The sequence below is a fragment of the Cyprinodon tularosa genome, unplaced genomic scaffold, assembly GCF_016077235.1.
Source record: "Cyprinodon tularosa strain WSP-4 unplaced genomic scaffold, ASM1607723v1 ctg239, whole genome shotgun sequence".
Lineage (NCBI taxonomy): Eukaryota > Metazoa > Chordata > Actinopteri > Cyprinodontiformes > Cyprinodontidae > Cyprinodon > Cyprinodon tularosa.
In genome coordinates this window covers 2392993-2418075 of record NW_024038892.1, presented here as the reverse complement: position 1 = coordinate 2418075, position 25083 = coordinate 2392993, and the positions used below count along the sequence as shown (strand labels likewise).

The following is a 25083-nucleotide window of genomic DNA, read 5'->3' as shown; positions in this document are numbered from 1 at the left end:
AGCCTCCTTTAAATCATCTTCACGCCCACCCTATTACCTAACAGTATGCACTGGCAGATTGGGCTAAAATGGGCCATACCTGTAGATTGGAAAGGATGAGAAAAACAGCAACACATGTTATGCATACATAGAGATAATATGGGTAGAAGGGTGATATTATAGATATTATAAACAGACAAATTATATTATAGTCTGTTTTATTTATGTGGGTTGGCCTCCTATCTATATATATATATATATAATATATATATATATATATATATATATATATATATATATATATATATATATATATATATATATATATATATATATATATATATATATATATATATATATATATATATATATATTAATATGTGTGTGTGTGCCCTTCGTTACCCCCTGTACACTACACGACGCATGATCAGGCTGAAAGTCAGCCCAATTGAAAAATTCCCACACGACTAGAAAGTTGGCCCGAAAAGGGCATAAAATTGTACTGTGTATGCCCTGCTTATAGGAGACACAATTAGAACCATAGGATCCGTCTGTGGCTTCTTGATTTATTTCAAAATGAGCAGTTAGCTGATAAATCAAACTTTTGCCAAATCCACGCTGAAAGACCACATTAATATCTTTCCCATTCACAAAGGTACAAATTCTTTCTTTTGTTTACTTTTCAAATAAGAAATAGAGGGTATTCCAGCTAAAGCAAACTAAATAGCAGTCTACAGTTACATCCACTGACACAGCCATGTTTGCTTTGCTTTAGCTGCTTCTGACTGATGCCATAAACATTAGTGCATTTCATTGGTTCGAAACATATCTGTATCCAAGGCCTATGCATCTATTGGTTTCTGGCTATATATATTTTTTATATATGAGTTAAAAAAATCTCTTAACCCCTCATCTTGCTTGAAAGGTAAGAACCTTTTCCCCAATCTCAGTGTTTTACAGATTCTAACAGGTTTTCTTTCATGGTTGCCCTGTTAAGTCCCATCCATATTCCGATCAACGGAGGGTCGCTTTTCAGACCTTCTATAAGAGAACATTCTCCTCAGCATTAGGGTGTCTTCAACATGTTTCATCATAGTGATATGGTAGTAATAGCCAAACTGAATATGATTAATACTATGATCAGTTTTCTCCACACATAGCATTTTGCAGCCAGGCAAACAAACCTCAGTGAAGGTTAACATGGTCGGCCTGGTTTTCACTCTAGTTTTGCACTATGTGCATGTCTTGTCAGATTATTTTAGGATGTTGGATTAAAAATTGCCATGTGAGATTTTTAAAATCGGGAATTTACTTAACTTTCATTTTGGACATGTCAGCGGCGTTCCTTGTTTTTGTGTTATGTCGTTCCTTCACTAATGTTTACTAATTCCTCTGAGTAGCAGAGTTACCAGAGTTGTATTTATGGCAAACTTTAAAAAACACTACCCTGAGTTGGTCTATGGCATTCTTTTCACTGATGTTCCTATTTACATTTTGACAAAATATTAAAAAGCTCAAGTAGTATTATTTCTTTTTACAAGGCATAGTTTAACAGTTTATGTTCACAACTGGCCATGTAGGTTGTTCTTATCTCTGTTTGAAAATTGAACATGTTTCCTTAAACAGAATGACTGTCAAAAGACTGATAAACTAGAATAATTATAAGCAGACTCATAAAAGCATACGCCCTTCAAACTGTCACCAAGTTCTATGATTAAAACCAGGGCTGATGAGAGTCCAAATTTGCTCGTGTGCGTCAGGCTGTTTGCCCACACATACTAAACATGGACCACTACCTAACTACATGCAGCCAACAAAAAGATTTGGTCAGCTCAGTTAGTCACATTAATGGAAATCTGACATAAGGTTATGTTTTTCACATCCTAGTACCCTTAGCAATGTTGTATTCAAATAAAAAATGTAACATTATAATGTAAAAGGATCGATGCTATTTAGTAATGGTGTAAAGGTTAGTGATAAACAGTTTCTTCAATGTTAAATGTATGTCTAATTGGTTAAAGACTGTCTAAATTATATAACCATCTTAATAATGTCCTTCTGCACAGATAAATACGATGAAGTCGCATGTTGTTCATATTGTTAATCAATGGTTGGGCAGTGTATATTGACAGAGCTTATTTCTTTATTTTTTATTTTAACCAAAAATAAATAGTCCAATAATTACACACTTGCTATTTAAAAAGTCTTTTAATAACAATTTCAATTTGGTCACACTGTCTGTAGAACATTTAGAAATTTTTCCCATTTGCCTGAACAATGATATTTAAAGTCAGACTTGTTTAGCTCATTTATTTACCCCAGCAACAATCAAATTTGGACTTTAGTAGCCATTTTCATGCATTTTTTTCACTTTCAACCATATTTTTATGTTTATTTAATAACAGCCCCGGCATCCAACTCAAACCGAAATAAAATAAATCTCTACTCACGATGCCTCTGTAAAGCTTATTGAAACACTGGTCGGGAAATTCAGACAGTGATGCATCTAAATGTTAAATCGCTCTTAAGGACTGGACCTGCGAACCCCACACTTATTCATCTTCTATGTCAAGCCAACAGATTTTTTCCAGGAAATTTGGGGGTTATTTGAAGATTTCATATCTCCATACTAAGCTGTTTTTCTTTTTTTTTCAGTTTTTCCTCTTAAGTTAAGAACCCAGAAAGAGGGATTTAGATCAGTCTGTTTTGGAAATGTACTTCTTGTATATTTAGATGCTTAAGATGCTGGTTTGGATTTAAAAGGAACAACATATTTTATATCCTGATGATTCTGAAAGAGGTGAGCAAGAGGTGGTGCATCAAAAAAAAAAACCTGAGAGTTTCAAAACCAATGATTGCATGAAGGCTAAAGGTAATACTTTCACTAGAATAATGATACATTGTCAGGAAACCTGAAGTCATGTTGCCAATAACAAGAAATTGATAGCTGCATGAATATTAGAGTATTGCATACTGACTCACCCAGCCCAGTTTCTCAACCAATCACCAACGCAGTCACATTTCGACAGGTTTCTGTCATGCTGTACACAGACTGCACAGTCATCCTGCTGCTTTACATCAATCTCTCATCAAAGTCCATCAGCGTCAGACAATAAGTTTACAGCAGAAAATGTAAAAAGCATCAAATTGTGTCAGAAAATTCATAAAAAATCTTTTAAATGGTACAGATCATTCCTATGGTGCGGATCGGGTGGACAGGAACTATAAAATTCTTTATCCAAAAGCCCATATAGACCTAGACACTTTGATGCCCTTTAAGGGATTTTCTACAACTTGAAACTGCCGCAATATCACCCAAAGCTACCCATGTATCTTTGTATAGGGGTATACTATTTGTGTGTAATAAACAGGCTAATAGAGTACTTAAGCATAATTTTTACACTGTAACAACTTCATGATCATTGCGCAGCTATTTTTCCCATTTTATCATGTTGACTTCAGATACATTTAAAAACTAATTATAAGGGATAACCAGAGAGAGTAAAACCATGGGATTTTTGGACTTGAGGTATCTTATACAAGTTTTGATCTTTTGCAAGTAAATTTGTTTTTAATCACTTCTTATAAGGTTATTTGGGAGACCACAGTATGCAGCAACAGTTACTTGTAACCTGTTGTCATCAGGCGGACATACGTTTTAATTTTATTGTACTCACAGGAGCCAGTGTTCAGAGGCAGAGCTCATATTTTCATGAGGTGGACCCTCCTGTGGTTTAGTGCGTTTCACTGGTACATCAAAGCTGAAGACGGAGCAAAAGCCAGACAACAGTGCACCTTAACTGGCAGCGGGAGATGAAGCAAAAGCTTTGAAGCAAACATAAACAGCCATGCTGAAAAAAATGACCTCAGGATGTCACCATAACTTGACAGTGAAATCTTTCCAATAAAGAGTGGAAGAAGGTTAAAAAAATTGACAAAGTATTGAAGCGGCGAAAAAGGAAGACAATTTTATAAAGCTGGGGCTGATTTGTCATTTTCCCCTTGTCTGTGTGTGCTTGTGGAATGGTATGCTTATGTGAAACTCCATATGTTGAAGGATTAGGGAGTGGAAACCAAGAATACATCCTCTGGAATGTAAAGTGTGTGTTTTGGGTGTACAGATGGTAAGGAATGTCTGCTAAACTCACTTTAAGTGGCAGACGAATGTGCATTTCTTGGTAGGAACGGCAGGTGATGGGTGCGCCTTGAGTCCTCCTGGTCGATACCACATGTGGACACATTCGGACATACAGATAAAAACAGACTCATCTAACAGTTTGTCTTGCATTCACAACCATATGAGGAGTGTTGGCGTTTTATAAGGAGCCTGCCTTTTCTCAGCCAGCAGAGGTAAAATAGCGTCTCAGCTCTAGTCAATGGGTCGTTCGACCTTTTCTGTTTAGCTGATGTTTTGACAATCATTAACAGGTGCTTAGTGGTGGTTAAGTCAGATTTGTTGTCTGTTTTATTCTGTCAGACTTGACTTAAACAAAAGCTACCCAGTCACATTCTCCGTCCATAATGCCTTTATATATTTACACAAAAAGTTGTATTTTGCTTGTGTGGCTTGTTTAATAATCCACTTTTAAAGAAAATAAAGTCAAGTTCATGAAGCGACTATCCAGTTTCTACAACCAAATATCAGAACGGAACCTAAAAATCTAATCTGTCTCATATCTTCCTTCATAGGAAGACTGTTAGAAATTCAAACACTACCATTGATACATTTATTTTTCCAAAGATGCAACTGGTTTGCTGTACTACTGTTCTAATTATTTCCTTTTCAATGTTATCACGTTTGTTTTTATGTCCATGTGTTTTCCGTCCACACTGCCGTCCACTTCTCAGTTTAAATTATTGCCAGCTCTGTTACTTTTCCTTTGGTTCTGTTGATTAAAAAGCAGCTGCTGTCTTGAACACTTGTGTTTGGAGTTAACCACATGTCTTTGACTGTCCTCTGCACAGCTGCTTTAAGTTAACAGGAACCTGTAAGAACTATGCTTTATTCAAAAAATGCTGCCTCCCCGTCCCTCTTTTCCTTCCTTTGCTCGATCTGACTCTTTTCTTTTTCTTTCTTCTTTGAACCAAAACATCCGCTCTGTGCCGTTATTTCATATAACCGTTAAGTAAGCTGACGTATCTGGTGGGAGGCAAGAGGTAATTCTACCCCGAGATCCTACCCTCGTCCTGGGCCTCTGTGTGCTGGGGTTCCCCCTTAGAGCTCCTCCCCAACTGTTAGGCGTTGAGTTTGGACTAAGAAGCTCCCCACCCTGCACCCCAGACTGAACTACTTATACAGGAGATTTAAAAGGCCATTCAAACTTGTCCCAGGAGTGCTTTCCTTCTTCTATTTCCTGCCCTTTAGTGTAGAAGAGATGGACTTTGGAGATCAGAGGTTAATGGGTTATAAGAGAGCTTTGTTTGTCCAACTCTTATAACACTTTTCTTTGCCAAATAGCTTCAGAGTTGTATTCTCTACAATATGAAAAAAGATTTGTTAACCTTCATATGTCCGTACTTACTCTGAAATGCAAGTTAATAGTGTTTTGTTAATATTTTGACGGTGTGGAAATCTCCACCCCAGACCTGTTTAGACTGGAAGGGAATTAACCTTTGAACTGTGACCCTGGCTGAGCAGATTTACTATAAGGACATTAGACCAAGAAGTTTGAAAAGAAAAAACAAAGGAGTCTTTCCTTTCAAGGTATCAGCTTATTGGTTTCTCCCCTTTTTCCTTTTTGGGCCTTAGGGTTTGAGAAGATCAAGATGACCCAGCTAGCATCAACATCATCAGCCCTGTGCTTTTCTATTTTTTTCCCCAAGATTTTTCTCTCTCTTCACTACTCTTAAAATGAAAATTTGAGTTGTGGTTTTCACATGTTCTATGCTTTATCCTGAAAAGAATAAAGCTAATATGAACAAACTATAATAAGACTAGAGACATTACAGAGAAAAAAAGAGTTTCATTCTCTAAACCAGGTAAGATTTTTTTTCTTCCACTTAGTCCTTTCTGATCCAACTGTCTACCTACTTGCACTTCCTCTATACTTGAAAAGAAGTATTTGACTGAACAGGATTTTCTGTTAAATCCAGTTTTCCACCTACACAAATCAGATAAGCCTTAGTGGAATTGCTTATTGTGATTTTGGGGGAGAACCAGAGAAATGGACCTCAATATTCTTCCATTTAACAATCGCACCTTCGAGACAGTAAAACACAGCCCTCAGTAGAGCAGTGTCTTTTTCAAAACTGCAATTATTCTTAGCGTTTCAGATCACCCATTTCTGACAGCTAGTTCAAGCTTAGTGTAGGGCATGGCAGCAGTTGTCTCTTAAACCCTGAGGCCATTGCTGTCAGTCAGAAGCACATAAAAGATCTCTTGTCATTGTTCATTTAGGGATGAATCTTCCGTAGCTTCGACACACACCTCTAGTTGTGACCACTGGCCTGACCTGATCCTAGTGGCAGATGGAATTAACAGTAATTGTGAGCTCATTAACTCCAGCCTGTGCTGTAATCTCCTGTAATCCCCGAATACTGCTGGGTGTGTGTATGGGTGTGTGTAAATGCGAGGAGACAAAAGGCTGCTGAAACAGCTCTGACGCATTGTGCCATCGCACATTGTGGAAACACGAAAGGGAGGAAATAATAAATAAAGCTAAAAAGGAAATCATTTGGACGAAATGCAGGGCTGAATCTATAGTCTAGTTTTAATTGGGCGTTCTGCTGCTACAATGATTTATTGCACAGGCAAAAAACTGAATGCAATTGAAAGACTGTTACAAGGGTTTTAATTAAAAGCCTCTCTCTTTTTAGCAGATTTGTTGTTAATTACGTAGCAATTGCGCCGAGCATCCAAACAGCATGGCACAATTTATTAAGAATTGGTGTAATCAATTTTTATCAGCTAGTAAATGTTTGCACAGCATGTGGAGAAGTCAGTGTTTGATAAGAAAACAGTATGTCTTTAAAATTTCTGTTGAAATGACATGTTTTCTGAATATTAAATAAATTTTTTAGTAACAAGTTTTATACCTGCTGCATATTTGCATTCAGTCAGTGAGAACTTGTCTCGGATTTTCTATGAAGATACTTCAATATGACCCGCTTAGGAAATGTCTCCCTCGCCTTTAGTAGCAGAGCAGAAAACCAAATCTTTTGCATCTTTAGAATTCAAAAAGGTCATTGAAAGGTTCCACAGCCCCGACTGAAAATAACATTACACTTATAACCCACTGAGGTGGATCACAGATATATGAAAATGTGTGTGTATGTCTGTGTTATTTATTTATTTCTTGGTGATAATCTGATGAGGCAGTCCAAGCACCCATATTGTTTGCCATCTGTGCTCACAGTTGCACCATATTCACCTCTTTTCTTTCACCAGGTAGCCATTCACCAATGTATAGCTAAATATTTGAAAAACACTCATGTTTATTAAATGTCCCCCTTTCCTTTCGTCAGTTTCAGCATGGTTTTGCAAAAAAAAGCAACAAAAAATGGGTGTGGTCGGTCATGACCTCTGCTGAAATGAATCAGAAATTTGAGAGTGTGTGCTTAAGTGTGTTTACACGGGAGTCTCTGTGACTGTTTGTGAGCGAGAAGTCAGTTGGTGTTAGATCCTGTTTTACATGTCCAAACTGAAACCTGTAGAGAGTGTTGAAGCGGCAGTTCATATTACATTTATTGTTTCTACCTTTTTATGGTTGAACTTTTAGTTTAGTTACTCTTTATTGCTTTAGGGTTTATCAAACCCTGTCTGTCTTATCATAACTGGTCCTCTGGTTATTCACTTTATTTCAAAATGACCAAGCAATTAATTTTAAACAGCTCTCACTCTTTGTCATTGTTTTGTGATACTAGCCTGGTATGGTGTTAGAGAACGATAGATATAGTATATTTTCACACTGGCAATTACGGCTGCAACTAATGACTGTTTTGCAGATCGGTTAATCTGTTGATTATTTTTTTGATTAATTGATTAATAATCGGATAGCAAAAGGTTCCTTAAAGAAGACTTTTTACGAAATTAAACCAGATGAAACTAAGACTTTTCCACTTGAGAAGTTCTGGATAGAACATATTGACAGACGAAAACATTTGTTCAATCTTAAATGCAAAATGATTATATATTTTTTTCAAAATTTTGATAATTACTGCTCTAAGTAGGTCGCTCTGTCAGCTAAAGGCATGTTTTACAGTCTCTATACTCCAGTTAACGATTAAGCAATTACTGAATTAGTTGCCGATTATTTCTGCAATAAATTAATCTGATTATTTGTTTCAGCCCTACTGATGTTCTCAAACATCCAACCCTGCACACCTACAGGATAAAGGATTTATCTTTAAGACAAAGATTTATGAGCAATGTACAATAAATCAACTTCCAAGTTACAATAGTTATGTCAACAAACTCTTAAATTTAGACTAGTAACATTCAACTTACAAAATGAAAAAAAGAAATAGAAATAATTAAGCTATGAAATTTAACTACGACCAATAACCGATTATAACAGTTCAGTGTCTATATGTATGTTTACGAACCTAAGTTTGTTTTGAGGAACTGGATTAAGGTCAAATTAGCTTTAAAACCCATAAAAGTGGAGTAATACTGTGTGTTCTAGGATTAAGTCTCTTTTGTTCCCCGTGTAAAGTTTAGTCCTTGCTCCATCCCAGGCCTGGGCTGAATAAAACTAACCAGAGAAACACCTGCACTTAGGTAAACATGTCTCATTGTATCAGAGTTTTTGTCTTCAGCCACAGATTTAGAAATTTCAAAAAGCTCAGTGATCTAATCCCCTGATGCTTTGCTTGGGTCCCTCATTAATGCTTGTTTGGTGCCCTTCTTTCCATTTACCGGTACCTCAAAAAATCCAACCAGGATCACATCTGACTTTGCCATTTTGGGTTCTGCCATGTGACACTTGAGGATTTTAATAGAAATGGAAAGTTCCCTGTCCTCTGAAGGACTGGAGAATTTCCATCCTTTTACGCAAGTTTGACTGGAAAGTCACTGGCAAAATATCACCCTGGTCTGCAAGTGTTTAACCTCATGAGGGGACAGATTTCTGTACCGTCTCTGTTCTTATTTTTTAAATAACTCAAAGATATTGTGGGTATCTTTAACTTGGTTTATTTACAAGATAAATAAAGAAAACTAAATAACACTTAAATTGATCTGATATTATCTATGACAAGTTTTACCAAAACATCTTGCCTGCTCATGATAAGTATTATTGGCATTTCTCCTTGCTCTGTGGTTTTCAAACTGTGGTACCTTTACATCTGGGGGTACTTTGGTTGTTTTTAATGGTAACTAAGCTGTGTTAGATTGGTCTCAGAAGCTACTACACCGACACCCTTCTATGAGGTACTCGCTTAGCAGGGTAATTCTTGGGTTTTTCCATCTTAAAGCTCAGAAAATTAAACTTCTGAGTGCAAAGTGACAGAATGTTTGCTAACATTATTTAGCTCCACTCTGCGTGATGTAGAGCTACCCAACCACAGATGGAAAACAATATTTTGCAAGAAAATTCTTATCCTTGTCCAAACAATAACCAGCAACTTAGAAACCTGCAGCGGCAAATGTCATTTTTTTTATAAAGCGTCCAGTAAAAAGCAAATTTCTTAGCAATTTAAGCCAACAACCTTCTTTGAATTTAATGTGTTCAAACAATAAAGTAACATTTTCAATGTTATGAAATGAAATATAAGATATAAATAATATGATCTAAACTCTGAGAAATGCCAATTAGCTATATATTATCGCAAGCTCTATGCTTTAACTATTGTTTGACTTTTATGTTGAGGTTAATGAGAAAACTATTTTGATTTCAGAATTGTCGGGGATCCGACCTTTTTATTTACTAGATTTCTCCAGCTTGGAGGTTTGATATTGATGAATAAGATTAATGAAAGTTTAATCTATATATGTTTTTTTTCTTCTATCTCTCTCTCTGCTGGAAGTTTCAAACCACTGCATTAAAACTTCATATTTTCCTCTTTGTCTACTCTTTAGGCAAAAGTCAAAACAACCTGACAGTCTAAGTTATGATGTATCTTGATTTTAATATCTCAATTACTTAGATAGTAGCTAAAAATCTTTCTATTTCTTTAAACATTTCTTCATTTGAAGATTTAGTGAAACATTGTGTTACCTTATTGTGACATTAGGATTATTTATTCCTCAGCCAAGGGTTGGACATCTGCCTACAATGCTAAATTACGTGATATTAGATGAGATAAGTTTGACTTGGTTATGTATTTTAGATTGATCCTTTCTGCATGATGTGTTCTATATAACCTGATGTGAAAAACAAAATAATAATAAATATAAAACACCAGGAAAAACCTTACTTATTCATTATTGTTGTTAATTATTCTAAACAAACTGCCATCTCTTCTGATGTAAAGTGATTTGTAATGGTTACAAAAAGGTTCTGTGGTTTAGCATTGTAGATAGGATTGCAAGAGTCTCTGTTCGGCTACAGTTGATGTTTGTTTTGGTTGGGAGCTTATCATCTGAGACTGTTAACTCTGCTGTTGGGGACTGGCAGGTTTCCAAGCCCCACGCACCACAGACAGATACTTTCTCTCTGTTTTAAGTTTTCTTTTCTTTTGTCTTTATTTTAGCTGGAGCTACTGTATGTTATTAACTGTCTTTCAGTTCCATAGAAATGTCAGGTAAAGGTGGACAAAGCTCTTGCTTTGAAATTAGACCAAGTAGCCCTACAGAACGTGAAAGTCTCTTAATTTTATGGCAGTTATTCAGCGCATTTGTCCGTTGTCCTGATAGCTTGTGAAGCCAGCAGTGTTTGTGTGGGTGTGGCTGGTCAGTTTTCTCTGCAGACTGCATGAGGAACAAAGAAACATGATTTGTCTGAAAAGAGGATGCTGCATATGTGACTACTACATCCTTTGTTTTGAGGCAAAGCCTGTCTGTGATGCCTAACCTGTCTGCTTTGTATTTAAAGTTATGCTCATAGTGCTGCAGGAAAACCCTTGTGTTCATTCTTTCCCCATCGTGCCTGTTAGCTAAGCTGAGAAATGGTTGCAATAACATGCAACTCAGCCTAATTGACAAGTATTGTACCTTAAATCAAATCAGAATGGATTTTCTTTTTGCTCACACAATTACAACCATAAGGTTCCATCTTTATTGTCTAGATCACTTTCTTTTCCCGCCAGCCTTACTTGTAGATGAATTAAACTGTTTAAATTTACAATATATCATTTGCACCTAAAATCTAAAATTGCATATAAAATATATATAATGCGAGAGGAAAGTTTTTCAAGCAGTGTTTGCTGTAAAGTTTTAAAAAAGTTCCCATAGATGACTGCAGTGCTAATAATAACTGCAACTTCTGTAGCAAAATGAGGAAGAAGAGAAGGAAAAACAAAAGGTTCTTATTAGGCCTGTCATTTTCTGCAAGATAAACCGTCCCAGAAATTAATGCAATAAAACATAATAATGTCATTCAGTATAAATCCAAAGTGCTCCCATGCTTAAGCTGTCTTGTTCAGCTTTGAAATCAAGTCCATCTCTTGTTATTCCAAATTTCAACTACTGTAGCATTAGTCTGGCATTCTGCTTCTTAGTCAGAAGCCCCCTATGCTACACTAAAGAAACTATAAGGGTTGAAACAATTATTCGGATTAATTGTGATTAATCAATTATTGAAATAATGGTCAACTAATTTAGCAACTGATTCATCGTTAACTGGAGTGTAGAGACTCTAAAACATGCCTTTAGCTGACAGAGCAACCCACAGAGCAGTAACTATACCAAAATTGTAAAGGAATATATAAACATTTTGCATTTAAGATAAAAAACCTTTTTGTCAATTAATCGAAAAAACAATCAACAGTTTAATTGATTTGCAAAATGATTTGCACCTTTAGACAGGTGGGTTTACACTGATGCACCTCAGTAAAAGTAAAAAATGGAAATAAGAGGAAAACAAGCAAGCATGCAAACATAAATCATTGAGTTCACTTAAATAATTGAAATTATTGTTATTTTGCAAATCATTGATTTTTTTTTCCCTTTATTGTGCTGGGCCTTGTTCTAATACAAAAAACAGCTCCTTTCTAAAATCATGACAGTAAGTGAAAAAATGGGGAAGTATATTTAAAAAACAGACTGTTTTCTCAGTCTCTTCATGTTTTATATTTTTAAACCTTGCATCCACCCACTTTAGTCAAGTCTCTGCGTAGTTAATTATCTTTTCCAGCTCTTGTTTTTTTAATCTTATTTAGTGAAGGGTGGTTAAAATGAGTCGCCTGTCAGGGTTTTCTGCAGTAGATCAATATTTTGCTCTGCACTAAGCGAAGAAATTAAGTTTTTACAAAATAATTCAACTCTGTCTTCACCAATACACTTTGTATTAAGATATACCATTATAATAGGTTTAGAATCATCCATAGTTAACTTCTAAGGTATTTTACTTTTATATATACTATGGGTGAATAGTTCATTCCCTGTCGTGAAGATGGGATTAAAAAACTGAAATATGGACACAATGTCTCTCTTTATTCCTTCTGACTCTACCATCTCTCACTCTTTCGTTGAGTTGGAAAGGCTGGCAAAGCAAATACGTAATGGAATTTTACTCCTAACAGATTTTGGGTTTACTTTTTATTGCATATTTAGACTACTTGGTACAGTCCAACCACCTACATAATACATGCAATAAGCTTGGTAGATTCTTTTTATGATATCTGACCCCTGACCTTGCCTGTTTTCTGAGCTTCATGCTTTCACTTCTGTCAGCGGGGGGACATCATCTCAGCAGAGAGGCTGTTTGATGTGTTTCACATCAGACGTGAATTATTCAACAAAAAGAGCGCTAGCATACAGAGCCTGCTGGACAGGTAAATAGGCCTTTGTCAAGATAGGAAAAATAAGTGTCAAAGGGAAACCATAACTGTTTGTCTCCCAGCAGTCGATTTGTTTCATTAAAGAAAAATATAACAGTATGTTTTACTGTACATGTAAATAAACAAGGACAACAAAAAATATTTTTTGAGGTTTATCTATTTTTTGTAATTCTTTCTAAAACAGACCTAACAGTCTATTTCTCATAATCTCTTTTTATGGAAAAAAATGCATTTCTCAGATTTAAGGTGGCTTTCTCTTACCAAAGGGTAAGTGGATGGAGCCGTCTCCTTTTCTCTATGCAAATGAGGCAGTCTGGCACCCCAGCTGATTGTTAGTTGCTCTAGTAGCTTTTGTCTTCTCTGTCTGTTCAGATTCTGGTGAAAATATGAAAAAAATATTGAGAAAAAAAATTATCCCAACTGTTTAAGTATTCTTTAGTAATAAGAAAGGAATACATCTTCAGGCTTTTGATTTTTTTATTTTGTTCTTGGCATATTTCTGGTCCATTTTGTATATCTGCCCTTTTTCTGACTCTTGTTTTCAGATTGGTGTGACAGACATCAATTTCAGACTTAAAATCTTGTCTGATCTTTTTTGTGCATAAGATATCCACCGGCTAGAAATCCTGCCTTCATTCGTCGACTGTCTATGATAACCCCCCATCTACTCCCCTCCGGGCCACAGTGTGACCCATTCAGGCACCCAAGTGGAAGGACCACAACACTTCCCCACCCTCTTTCCTCCCCTCTGTGGCTGTATATTTGACCTCATTAGATAGGATTTGCATTTAAACATGGTTTACTGTACAGTTTCTCTTCGGTTTCCTGCTCTATTGACCTCAGCGAAACATAATCCCTACCCCCTGACCCTCCAAATGTAACCTATTTAGAGTAACAAGCTCATTTTATTCAAAGCCAACATACATACTACAAGTTAGAATGGAGCCCCCAGTTTGACCTCACTCTGATGTTCCCAAAGTCAGTGCGTTTGGCTGAAATACACATTAACTGTCACAGTGGTGAGGCTGCTGGATGTATGACTATAGATAAAAATGTCAATCAATATCTACAAGGGAAAAAATGTAATAATTCGTTTGGGCCATCCTGCGGTGATGAAGAAGAAATAAACTGTAGAATTAATCTTTTTGTAGTTGGACAAATCAAATCAAACCATACACATCCTAATGGACTTTGTTTTAATAAGCATGTAGAAAAGTCTAACCATTAACGAACATTCTATTAATAATTGAAAACATAACTGAAACTGCCCTTATGTGTTAATATATCGGCTCCTTAGGACCCAGCAGTTGAGTGGGGGATCCCAAATACCCTTCAATGTTCTCACAAAACATTCTTTAAATTTTATTTTTTTATTACCCTTAACTTTAATTAATGTATCACATTAGTTCACAACAGATTTCTTAAATCAGGGATCCATTTTATAAACAGAAATAGACTCAGTCCAGTCAGACAGAGAAATTTATTTTTAATTGCTTCTTAATTACAAAACTAGTTTTAACTGGTATATGATTATATAAAAAAAAAAACATTAACTCACATTGAGTAATTAAATTAACAGCAATTTCTCCTTCTTACCAAGCATGTGGCACACTGAATGGTTGATTGCATTTAGTTAACTCATTCTTAATCTCTCATGATAAGCATGCATAGGGCAACTGGGAAAAGTTGCTTTTAATTGAAATATACCAAAAGAAATCTGATGTCAAATTATGATAAATTATTCTAAAATAGCCAAGTGCAACTTGATCAAGAAAGTTAAATATGTTAATAAAGCTTAAGTGGCTCATGTGTGATGAACTGTAAGTGGGTCCCTATTAATCAAATTCTGCTTTATTTCCCATACATCTGCTCTGGTTGTAGCGCTGCTCAATAATTTAATCTGGATCGCTGAGGTTTTTCACATTCTTAATAAAGGTGTAGTGTCTCCATCTCAAATATGCACTAAGCAGCACTATATTACATATCAAGGCTAAATTTGTATTTTTCACTGTAGATTAGCACTCACTGGCTTTTTATATTGAAGATTATTCTCCTCATTAGCTCTGTTATGAGCAGTCACATCCAGCCACAAAATGAGACTGGATGTGAATGTGGGTGTATAAACCAGTGTAGGTTCCTCAGTTCTATTTCTGTGAGTGTGGGTTGAGGTTTTCAATAGCTCTCCAGACAGCAGATAGTTAACATAGAATGAAAGCTGGAATAAGTAGAGCACTTAGCTTTTATATAGGGCCTCTGAATTTTTAATCAAGAAACAGAGCAGAAAACACAAGTGAGACAATTTGATACTAATTGAAGGAAATTACATCTAAATTTGATGGAATATGATCGATATTTACAGGAAAGCAGATACAGTCGCTGCATATGATGTCTAGACTGAAGACACTTTCAAGTTAACAAATGACTTCAAAATAGACTGATCCTACATCTGCAAACCACATTTTAAAGATTGCACCAGAATTTAGGTGGTTTACATTTACGGAGGTCAATAGTCCAAATATATATTTTGGTATTTGATTATTTATTTGATCTACTTATTCATAACTTAGAAAAACAATTCCTTTTCAATAATCAAGTCTCTTCAATGCCATTTGTCTAAAATTGTTTTCTCATCGCACTATTTACATCTAATTAAACTCTGAGTTTTATGTTGGTATTAATTTATCTTGTAATAATTTCCATTGTATCACTTCTCCAAAAAGTCTCTGCATAAAAGGAGAACAAATAAAAAACATAAACATGGCTATTATCTAACTGGCCTCTTTGTCCTTGTTTGTTCTTTCTCAGTTGGGATGAGAGCAGTTCCATCAGCAGTGGCCTGAGTGACGGCTCAGACAACCTAAGCTCTGAAGAGTTCAACACGAGTCCCACCCTGAACTCTCTCCCCACCACTCCCATTGGCTCACGCAGGAGCTCAACCATGGTGGTAAGAGACACAAACAGCTGTCTGATATGAACCAGCACTCTGCAGCACACACATGCTAATGTTTGTATTGATTAAGCCATTAATGCACTGATTAAGATCTGAATGGTATAGCAGAAACACAAACAAGAAAAAGCAACCAACTATTTAAGAAGAAATTGCTAGCCTAAGCATTCTACATATGCTCATAATATGTATTGCATCGATTGATGTTTGCTGCATGCAGAGCATCTGCATTTTTTTCAGGCTATATTTAAGGAGCTCTAAGGCGTATTAAACTCTTGAGTTTAAGATTTAGACATTTTTCTTTCAAGGGTGTAGCAAATGCATAAGTTGACTTTAATCAACACAGATTGCTGATGGGTAACTCCATATAAAGCAGCTTTAAAACCTTTTATTTAACTGATCTAACTTAAGATTTTGACAGTACTTCTCCCAAGTGAGCTGGCGTACAGATAACCGCTATTTTTTTCTTAGAATTAAATGTTTCAAATAGTTTAAAACTAATTATAATATAGATTTAATAAAGATTTTATTCAAGAGAAGAACAACTTGGGCCCATTAGAAAAAGTACATTCACTGTCTCTCAACCTAATAACTGTTTTTTTCCTCCCACCTTTTATTGCATTAGCTGCCATCAAGCATTTGCAAGAACTATGCAGAAAGTAAAGCTCGTATTGTTTTTAGAAAGTGGAGGACTGAGATAATTATTGAGATTCTTCTGTAGCTACTTGGACCTTAATAAATGCTTGTGTTTTCTTAGAGCGCCTGATTTAGGTCACACCTCCGCAGTGTGATGTGTCTGACTAATCTGGTGGGATTTTAGAAGCAGAGAGACAGCGATAGACAGAGGGAGGTAGAAAGAGAGGATATCAGTGTAACTATGGCAACCACAGCATGTGGATGCTCCACGTAAGTCTTTGTCTGTTCATATACTAAAGGACAGGTCTAGAGCGCAGCACTCTGGGAACAGACACACACACACATAAATGGGACCATCTGCACTCCTGCAACCAGGCCAACGAGCCGGAAGAAACTCAGCGCCTCCCACCACGCCTAGTCGTAGGAGTCATAGCAACCATTAGAGCTCGTGGTATCATCACCATGGCAACCTTGCATCACATCATTATGCACCCCACAAACTCTAATACACATGGCCCCTTGTATTCTCGCCCCAAAGCCATGTGCCAGTCTATTTATTCCGTTTTAATTTTCTTAAAGTCTCTATCCATCTGGAATCTCTATCAGGCATAACATATGATCTTCTGAGGTCCGAGGTGGAATCTTTCTCATTTCAAGACGTTTGTGGGTGATGTAGACAGCTCATCTTTCCTCTTTATCTTTGTGTTCATTTCAGTAAATCTATCTGTGTGTGTTATGTATATTTTGCTATCTGTCCCGATATGTATCTTAGAGCTTCTGTTTCAATAATCAAGTATCATGTATGAGGAAATGACAGTGTTTAATCATGACACACCAGCTCAGTGTTATCTCTGCCTCAGGTGATGTGACTCTGTGCGTGGGTTATGTTGTTAACTATGACAAAAAGCATTCAGGAATCTGATTTTCGTGGGAAATATTGGGGAAAAAATGTCCTTAACTGACAAATATTTAGATACATTGGGTAACTGGTAATCGTCTACACAATAGAGCATGGACAAAAACTTGACTGACTTGATGAGGGAAATGATATTTCAATTTCCTCATTGTTTGCATTGAGCCAAAGAAACCTACAGTAGATTATGTTCCAGTGGGAAGATGCTGTGCGGCTTCTTTGATAGAGTGTTAACAATTTTTCTGTTTGTTGTGTGTAGTGTTGAAAAAGGGGGACAATTCCAGTATCAAAAAAACAATAAATCAGCCACTCTTGTATAACTATTTCTATTAATTCCACAACAAGTCAATAGATCTGGTCCATCTTACTGCAAAAAGATTTTGTAATTACCCTTTTCAGTTCAAAGAATTTATTTAAAAGTTTCATCAAAAATTCTCACCAACTAAAATGTTTGATTTTTTTTTCTTTAGATGCGCACGGATGCAGAGAAGAGATCCCTGGTAGAGAGTGGACTGTCTTGGGATTCTGATGACAGCAAACCCAGGAGCAAAAGCCAAGGCGGTGGCTCTTTTGACACAGGAAGCTTGAAGTCTGAGTCGGCCAAGAAGTGGAAAGCAGAGAAGGGTGAACTAAAGAAACCGCAGACCCTCGGCCAGGGAAATGGGTTGAAAAAAGGGAGAAACCCACCTGTGGGAGTCACCTCTCCAATCACACATACTTCCCAGAGTGCACTGAAAGTGGCAGGTGAGTCCTTAAACAGGCTAAGTTGGCAAAATAAAATGTAATGTGACTACCCTCTAATTAGCTTAAACAGAGGTTAAGATTTTTCCAGCTTTCGGTTCATTCTCACTTCTTTCTGGCTGTCTTACACCCACACAGTTAAAGACACACTCTCTGTCTTTGTGAGACACATTCACCCACAGCTGCAGCCCACCCTCTGGGGCCAGAAAGTGGTGCCATGTATCAAATGCCCATCACCACCCACGCCTTTCCTGCCAACTAAACACATACAAACACATAGACTCACTGACCGACAGTTCTTTTTTTTTTTTCCTAATATCCTCTACAATTAAAGCTCTATTTTTGGGTTTGGACAGAGGGAATTTATAGCTGCAAAAGAAAGGCTTTGCAGGATGTGTGTGTGTTTGTATGTGCAGGGTCATCTGAACTTGTGCCAGCCTTCAGAAGTTTCAGCCGTCACACTAACAAAGAACACAATAGTGGGGATTGTGCAGCTGCCTGTTAAGCACACCATCTGTGTGCTCTTTATGCACACATATACACTAACTGTCTCACTCATTAGATAAGCAGAACAACAGGATATATTTATAACAATATTCTGTGTCGTTTAGAAAGACTGTGCAGGTGTTTTCTTTTTTCTGTGTGACTGTCCCGTGTTTGTCCTGCCAGCTGTTGAAATACTAGATATCCCAAACAAGGGTGTTGGACCAGCCTGTGATCTCTGTGTGCCTGCCTATTATTGTTATCAATAAAAGTCCTCAGCGGGAATTTGTCACCATGTCCACAAAGGTAGCCTCCAACATTTGAGACAGTAATTATTCAGAAGATGAGACCAAGACAAAACAGATTTTGAGGCTCTTCAAAAGAGAGTTTGCAAATTTAGTAACGAGGGAAATTGAGACTAATTCAAAGTATTTACAGCACATGAATGAGTTCAGTTTATCTTTGAGGTTTGGCAAAAGGCGCTGTTTCTGTCTGTTGCTGATTTTATTAAGTGTCTGCGTGTTTGTAGAGAAGCTGAGGGCAGACATTAAATAAGCAAACCACTTTGGGTGATTTATTTACTAGAATTTACAAAACACTATTTAGTGCTTAAAATCTGTACCATACATTTGTCATGTATGCACCTATTTTACAAAAAATACATGTATATTTTTGAGAATATAAAAGTATCAACAGAAGGTCATACTTACAAAAGTTGGCTAAAAGTATGAATTTATCAATTAAAAAGCAACACTAATAGAAGAACTGAGGTCTGCTATAAATTCCTTATACACATTATTGTTAAATGAAATCCATTTTCCCGTTCTAAAGGAAATGTTTTATCACATAAGGCTGTCACTCAAACCAGTATTCTATATATACCCTAAACGAAACCACCAAGTATGACATTTGAGATATTTATAAATTGAATGTATTTATTCTAAAGAGATAATTTGCTGTTTCTCTCAGATTCTGACCCGTGTCAGAGTAACTAAAAGCTAAAAGTCTGGAAGAAAGACCAATAAAGGAGCTAACATTAAGAGGCAATTTTAGGTCTAAGGTCCCTGTCTCCTAGTGGGTTTGAAGTAGAGACTGGTTTCAAGTTTTTAAATAAATGGCTGGCCTCCTTTCTATTTTAACCAAGCGCTTTGCTCATTTTGCCATCCATCCCAAACCCAAAATGTCCTTCTTCATGCTGGCCTTAAATCTAAGGTATACCTTTAGACAAATGACCACTACAGCTAAACACTTTGGTGATTCAAAAAATAAATAAAAAAATAACTGAAAGCAGTTTTGTTCCATCAGGCTTTTATGTTATGACCTTATTGGGCTTTCTCTGCATCAAAAAGTTAATTTGGTGCTATGAGAAACCAATACTGTCAATACATTTACTTATTTGCCTTTTCTGTTGTTTTATTTTTTGATTAATGTGGAGATCATGTTGGGGGACATTCAAACTAGACATTGTGACTTTAATGAAATACCTCATTCATAGACATATAGCTATTACTAATTTGTTTCCCTGGGCAAACTAGTAGGCATTGATCATTCTTTCAGTGGTCAGCTACTCAATGTGGGTTTGAACTTTCAGCTTGTCAAACGTACTCTGTACATAAATTAAAAGCAGTGGTAAGGTAGCTTTGTATAAAGCATAAGTTGTCAGATGAGGCTAACAGAATTGCTAATAGCTGAATTTATCTAGATGGTGGTAACTATTTGTGAATGAAAGCATAAGATCAGCACATCTTCTCACTATAGGATATAAGTCCTTATTTAAATGGAGTACTCTATGCTGAGCCGGTTTCTTTTAAATTTCAAAACATCAGTTTTTTTCTGTCTGGATGTCATTTCATTGAATCCTCTGTAGGGCTATGTAGAAAGTCATGGTTTCTTTTACTCCAGTCCTTTTCAGAGTTTCAGTCAATCCCCCATCTTCATACCGGTACATTTGCCTGTCGGTTCTGTTTCACTGCCACCAATTTGTTCCTTCATTCAAAGGTTGGAACTAGTAGGTTTTAAAATGGATTTAGTTTATGGCCTGACACATAAACCCAATTTTCCTTGTACAAAAGAAATTCAGGAGTACTATGTTGTCAGTGTCATTATCTGAACACAGTGAACTAAAAGTTTGCTTTGAGGGGAAAAAAAAGCTGTTCAAATGTCTCTGTGCGTATATGTGTCTTGTGGGTTTCTCAATACTTTTAAATAACTCCAGATGTCCACAGGCTGCATGCTGGTGGGCCTCATGCAACAGCACTTCTTTGACTCTGTTAATAGTTGGTATATAAACCTCACATAATGACTCCCATTAGACACAAATCATGAGTTTAAGGAGTTAGGACTTGTGTGGGTGGTGGATACAGTAGAGCCCTTCTGTGTCAAGTAGATTATTATCCCTTTTAACTTCCAAACATTCCCAATTAATCTGGAAACCAAGAAATGGGGGAAATGGTATACAATTCCAGTCCCTTTTAACTGGATCATCTCACAACACTTTATATCTTGAAATGACTTTTCAAGTACAGAAATTTCAGTTGAGTTTTCTGTCTTACATACAGTTACATGAATACCACTTTTCCATGCCACGCTGCTTATGTGCATCCTAGCACTGCTGGGACATTCAGAAATAAACTTACTGGAAAACTCAACGCTTAGCGGAAAGAGACAACTATTTTAGGTCATCACAATGGAAAAGAGGAGTAAAGGTTTGATAACAGAGTGTGTGACTGCAGTTTGCTGTGAGTCTGAACATCTAGCTAAAGGTCTGCTGAAACAGGGATTTAACATTTATCAGCAGACTGTCTGACATTCTAAGGCTTAAGATTAGATATCATGTCCCAATGCAGAGTGGTCAGTCGGTCAAATCACAATGTTCTAAACACTGCTAAAGCTCACGGCCTTTTGTTTTTAACGGTAGGTACTGTGAGGTCAGATGGAAAGCCCATGGATAAATCTCGGCTGGCAGTGAAGGCTTCAGGACTTCAGCGTTCCTCCTCCGACGCTGGTAAAGACCATCGAAATGGCACTGTGAGTGGGGAACAGCGGAAACCCCCATCTGGTCTCGTTAGGCCTTCAGCTGGTGGAAATTTTGGCTTCAAGAAGCCCCCCACGTCCACCAGTGGCAGTGTAAACAACTCCAGTACTCCCACTGGCGGGAGTTCAGGCATCAGCTCGGTACCCAACAGCTCAGCAGCTGCGGGGAAGATTCCAAAAACATCTGGTATTCCTGTTAAACCATGTACAGGTGGTGGAGGACGTAAGACAAGCCTGGATGTTTCAAACAGTGACCAAAGTGGCTTTTTGTCTTCAAATGCCCGAACGTCTCTCCAGTATCGCTCCCTGCCTCGTCCAGCAAAAACAAGCACCCTGACTTTAACTCGACCAAGCTCGGCACGCCCAGTGAGCACCACCATGGACACTGGTTCTGGGCTAACCAAGCCTTCAGCAGCATCAGTACAGGGTTCTAAGCTGAAGGAGCCTGGCTCAGGATTGGGTTCCGGTAAGGCTGCAGGGCGTGGAATTCCCAGTCCCAGTCCGGTCAATCAAACTGACCGAGAGAAGGAAAAAGAGAGAGCCAAAGCTAAAGCTGTAGTATCTGACTCAGAGTGTGGAAATGGGCCTTTGAAGGGCAATGCTGCTCAGACCCCTTCAGAGAATGGAGGGAAGCCTTATGGGCTGAGACCACCCAGCAGTCTTAAAAGCGTGGATCTGTCTTCACCCAGCACACAGAGGTAGTCAAACTCACTCAACAAACATCCATTTTACACACTCACTGAAGAGTTATTATTAATGCAACATTATCATTGTTTTTTCAGACTGTCTGGGGTACGCAGTTTGGCAAAACCTCCATCCATCTCACAACTAGACAAGCTTAACTCCAACGGCACAGAAGTGGAAGACCAAGATGGCTTGCCTCCAAAGATTCCTCCCTACTCTAAGCTTCAAGAACTTTCTAGCTCAACAGGAATGTCAACCAGCCCTTGCCTGACCCCCAGCCCAGCACCGATACTTAATGTAAACTCCTCAGCTTGCTTTTCCGGTTCTGGCATCGGCCTGGGACCTAGGCAGGTCACGTCCCTTGGCGAAGGTAGCACCTCACCCCTGCTCTACCCTCGCACATCTGGGCTACATCGCAGTTTGGAGTCATTGCCCTTACAGATGAGTCTGGCCCCAGAAAGCCAGGAGAGAGATAAAGATAGGGTGAGGGGACCACTGAGGAGATGCACCACCACCTCAGAGTCTCAAAGCAAAGACACAGAGGTGGACAGAGACCCTCCTTCCAGCTGGAGTTCTGGAAGTAAAGTCTCACTCACTCTTAAAGACAGGTCAGTTTACTCCTGTTGGAATATGGTTATTGGATGTTTCATATACTCTACTGTCCCAAACAGACCTAAGATAAACATTAAAAACAACCATCTAGCTCCACCTTCTGGTGAACTATGGAAATGATAGGCAAAGTATTTATAGATGTTGATCTAAGACTTTAAAGAGCAGGACATCTGCTGATTAATAAGTAAGTTTAAACTTGGTCCAAAAATACTGAAAGAAATTGCACTTCATCAAGAACTTCGTTAATTTAATGCCTAATTTTTTAATATAAAGCTTAATGAAGATTTTTCTTCCTTTACGTTTTGTTCCCATTTAACTTAACAAGTGTAATTCAGAGTCTAATGTCACATTCACTTAGGTGATTAGATTTTAAGCATATAGTAACCAGGTATGAAAAATATCCCATATTGCAATTTATGAATGAATCAACATGTGGAGCATATGCTAATTCAACACTCATTGGTGTTTCAGTCATTAGAATATAAACACAAAACAAACGTGATTCAATTACTTTTCAACATTCTGTAATTGGCCAGAATTGGATAGTTATTTGATGGTTAATCCACCATCAGTTGCCAATCTGAAGCAAAAATCAACCTTTTTCACCACAGTTCAACATTGAATTAACATATTTTAATTTGTGGGATGTTTTGCCTAGGGCCAAACCTAGGATCCTATAAGGCTCTTCCGAGGTTAATATTAGTGTAATAGCTACACTAACACCAAAATAGTTGGAAAGCAAAATATTGTTTTGATGAAAGTAATGAATTACCCACATCTCCCACATTTTTATCCAGTTCTATAATTCTGTCCACATGTTCTGCACAGCCTGGGTCTGGAAAGGCTAGATCAGGAGCAGAGCCTCATGTTTGAGAAAGCCTGATTTAGTGTATTTTAAAGTTTGTTTTGTCTCATAAGTAATTTAAATATTCTAACTCACAAATTAAGCAGGTACAGTAGGTGAATAGAAGAGACATTTTACTTTCATTTAGCAGTAAAAAAAGACTGTTATTGTTTCTCTTATTATTGTCCTATTTAACAAAAGAGAAAAATCTGCTGAAAAAGTTAGTAAATTCTTTTTGCTTTATTAACACAATAACTACAGAATTACATATTTTTACATTTGGATTAGTGGCAAATTTTGACATTTTTAATCAAAATATCTTTAAAAAAAAGCTAAAGATAACATGCTCATTAATGGGTTGCTGAGCTGTTATTACTACAGGCCTGCTTTCTACAGAACTGATAATAGTCATAATTACTGGCTGCCAGAAGCTGCCTGCCACTCTTTGTGTCTGCTCCTCGTTTCTGAGAGTTTAATAAGTCCCTGCAGGAGTGCTGAAATAATGACTTTGTTTAATCTCCACAGTTCTCAGAGAGACAGAAACACACTGCCAAAGAAAGGTTTAAGGTACGTATTTGAAATATACTTTTAGTCCACACAAGCAAAGCTTTTTAGCAGGCTTATTTATTACTTATCAGATACCTATTGTTGCTGTGTGTTTCCATAACTCTGGGTCAGTATTGGTTTGCAGTTCACTGCCAAAACAGCTGTCTGATCTAAGTCTCCCTCCTTTAGCTTTTTTGTGTGTAGACTCCCATAACACCCTGGACAGGTCACTAGTTCATCACTGAGCAATGCTTTCAAGAATACACATTGCAGTGGTTTTAAATTGGCAGGTTACACTTCAAATAAAATACAAAATTGGTGTCAACCTGTAAAAGTTAGATCTTTACAACTTTAGACTTCACTGATCATAGTTTGTCCAGCTGTGTTTCAGTTACTGCTCTAGCTACAAAACCTGGAACGTTTGTTTGAGAAGTTAATTTCTTTTGGTAACTTTCACTAAAATATTATTTTTCATGCCATGCTGAATAAAACAATGGTTAATAGAAATGTGGCTCTGTGTCGAATCATATAAAACAAGAAAACAGCAAATGTTTGATTACTGATTAAAAGTTTAAATTAAAGAAATAAAGTCAAGTTTTTGCAGTTTGTCCATAAGGTTGAGATATGGTATTTTGTAAAATAATTTTTTCACATCATGCATTTCCCCTCTAAATAAATGTGCATAAAATAAGTCTCCAACAAAGTATCCACATTGATATTGTGAGTTTAGACCCTATAACTGATCTGTCATTTAAGAGATTGCATTGCTACCCTTTTTTTATGACA

At 37.1% G+C, this 25083-nt stretch overlaps 1 protein-coding gene across 6 annotated transcripts in view; it reads left to right on the top strand.

Moving 5' to 3' along the window:
• Positions 1–25083, top strand: part of LOC119785033 (neuron navigator 1-like) — a 101951-nt gene that overhangs the window by 60483 nt on the left and 16385 nt on the right. For all 6 annotated transcript variants that reach the window (XM_038287419.1, XM_038287418.1, XM_038287416.1 and 3 more), the window contains exons 8-12: positions 15664–15802; positions 17825–18098; positions 21496–22309; positions 22394–22903; positions 24277–24318. In XM_038287419.1, the coding sequence (XP_038143347.1) occupies positions 15664–15802; positions 17825–18098; positions 21496–22309; positions 22394–22903; positions 24277–24318 (1779 nt within the window). The remainder of the gene's footprint in view (positions 1–15663; positions 15803–17824; positions 18099–21495; positions 22310–22393; positions 22904–24276; positions 24319–25083) is intronic.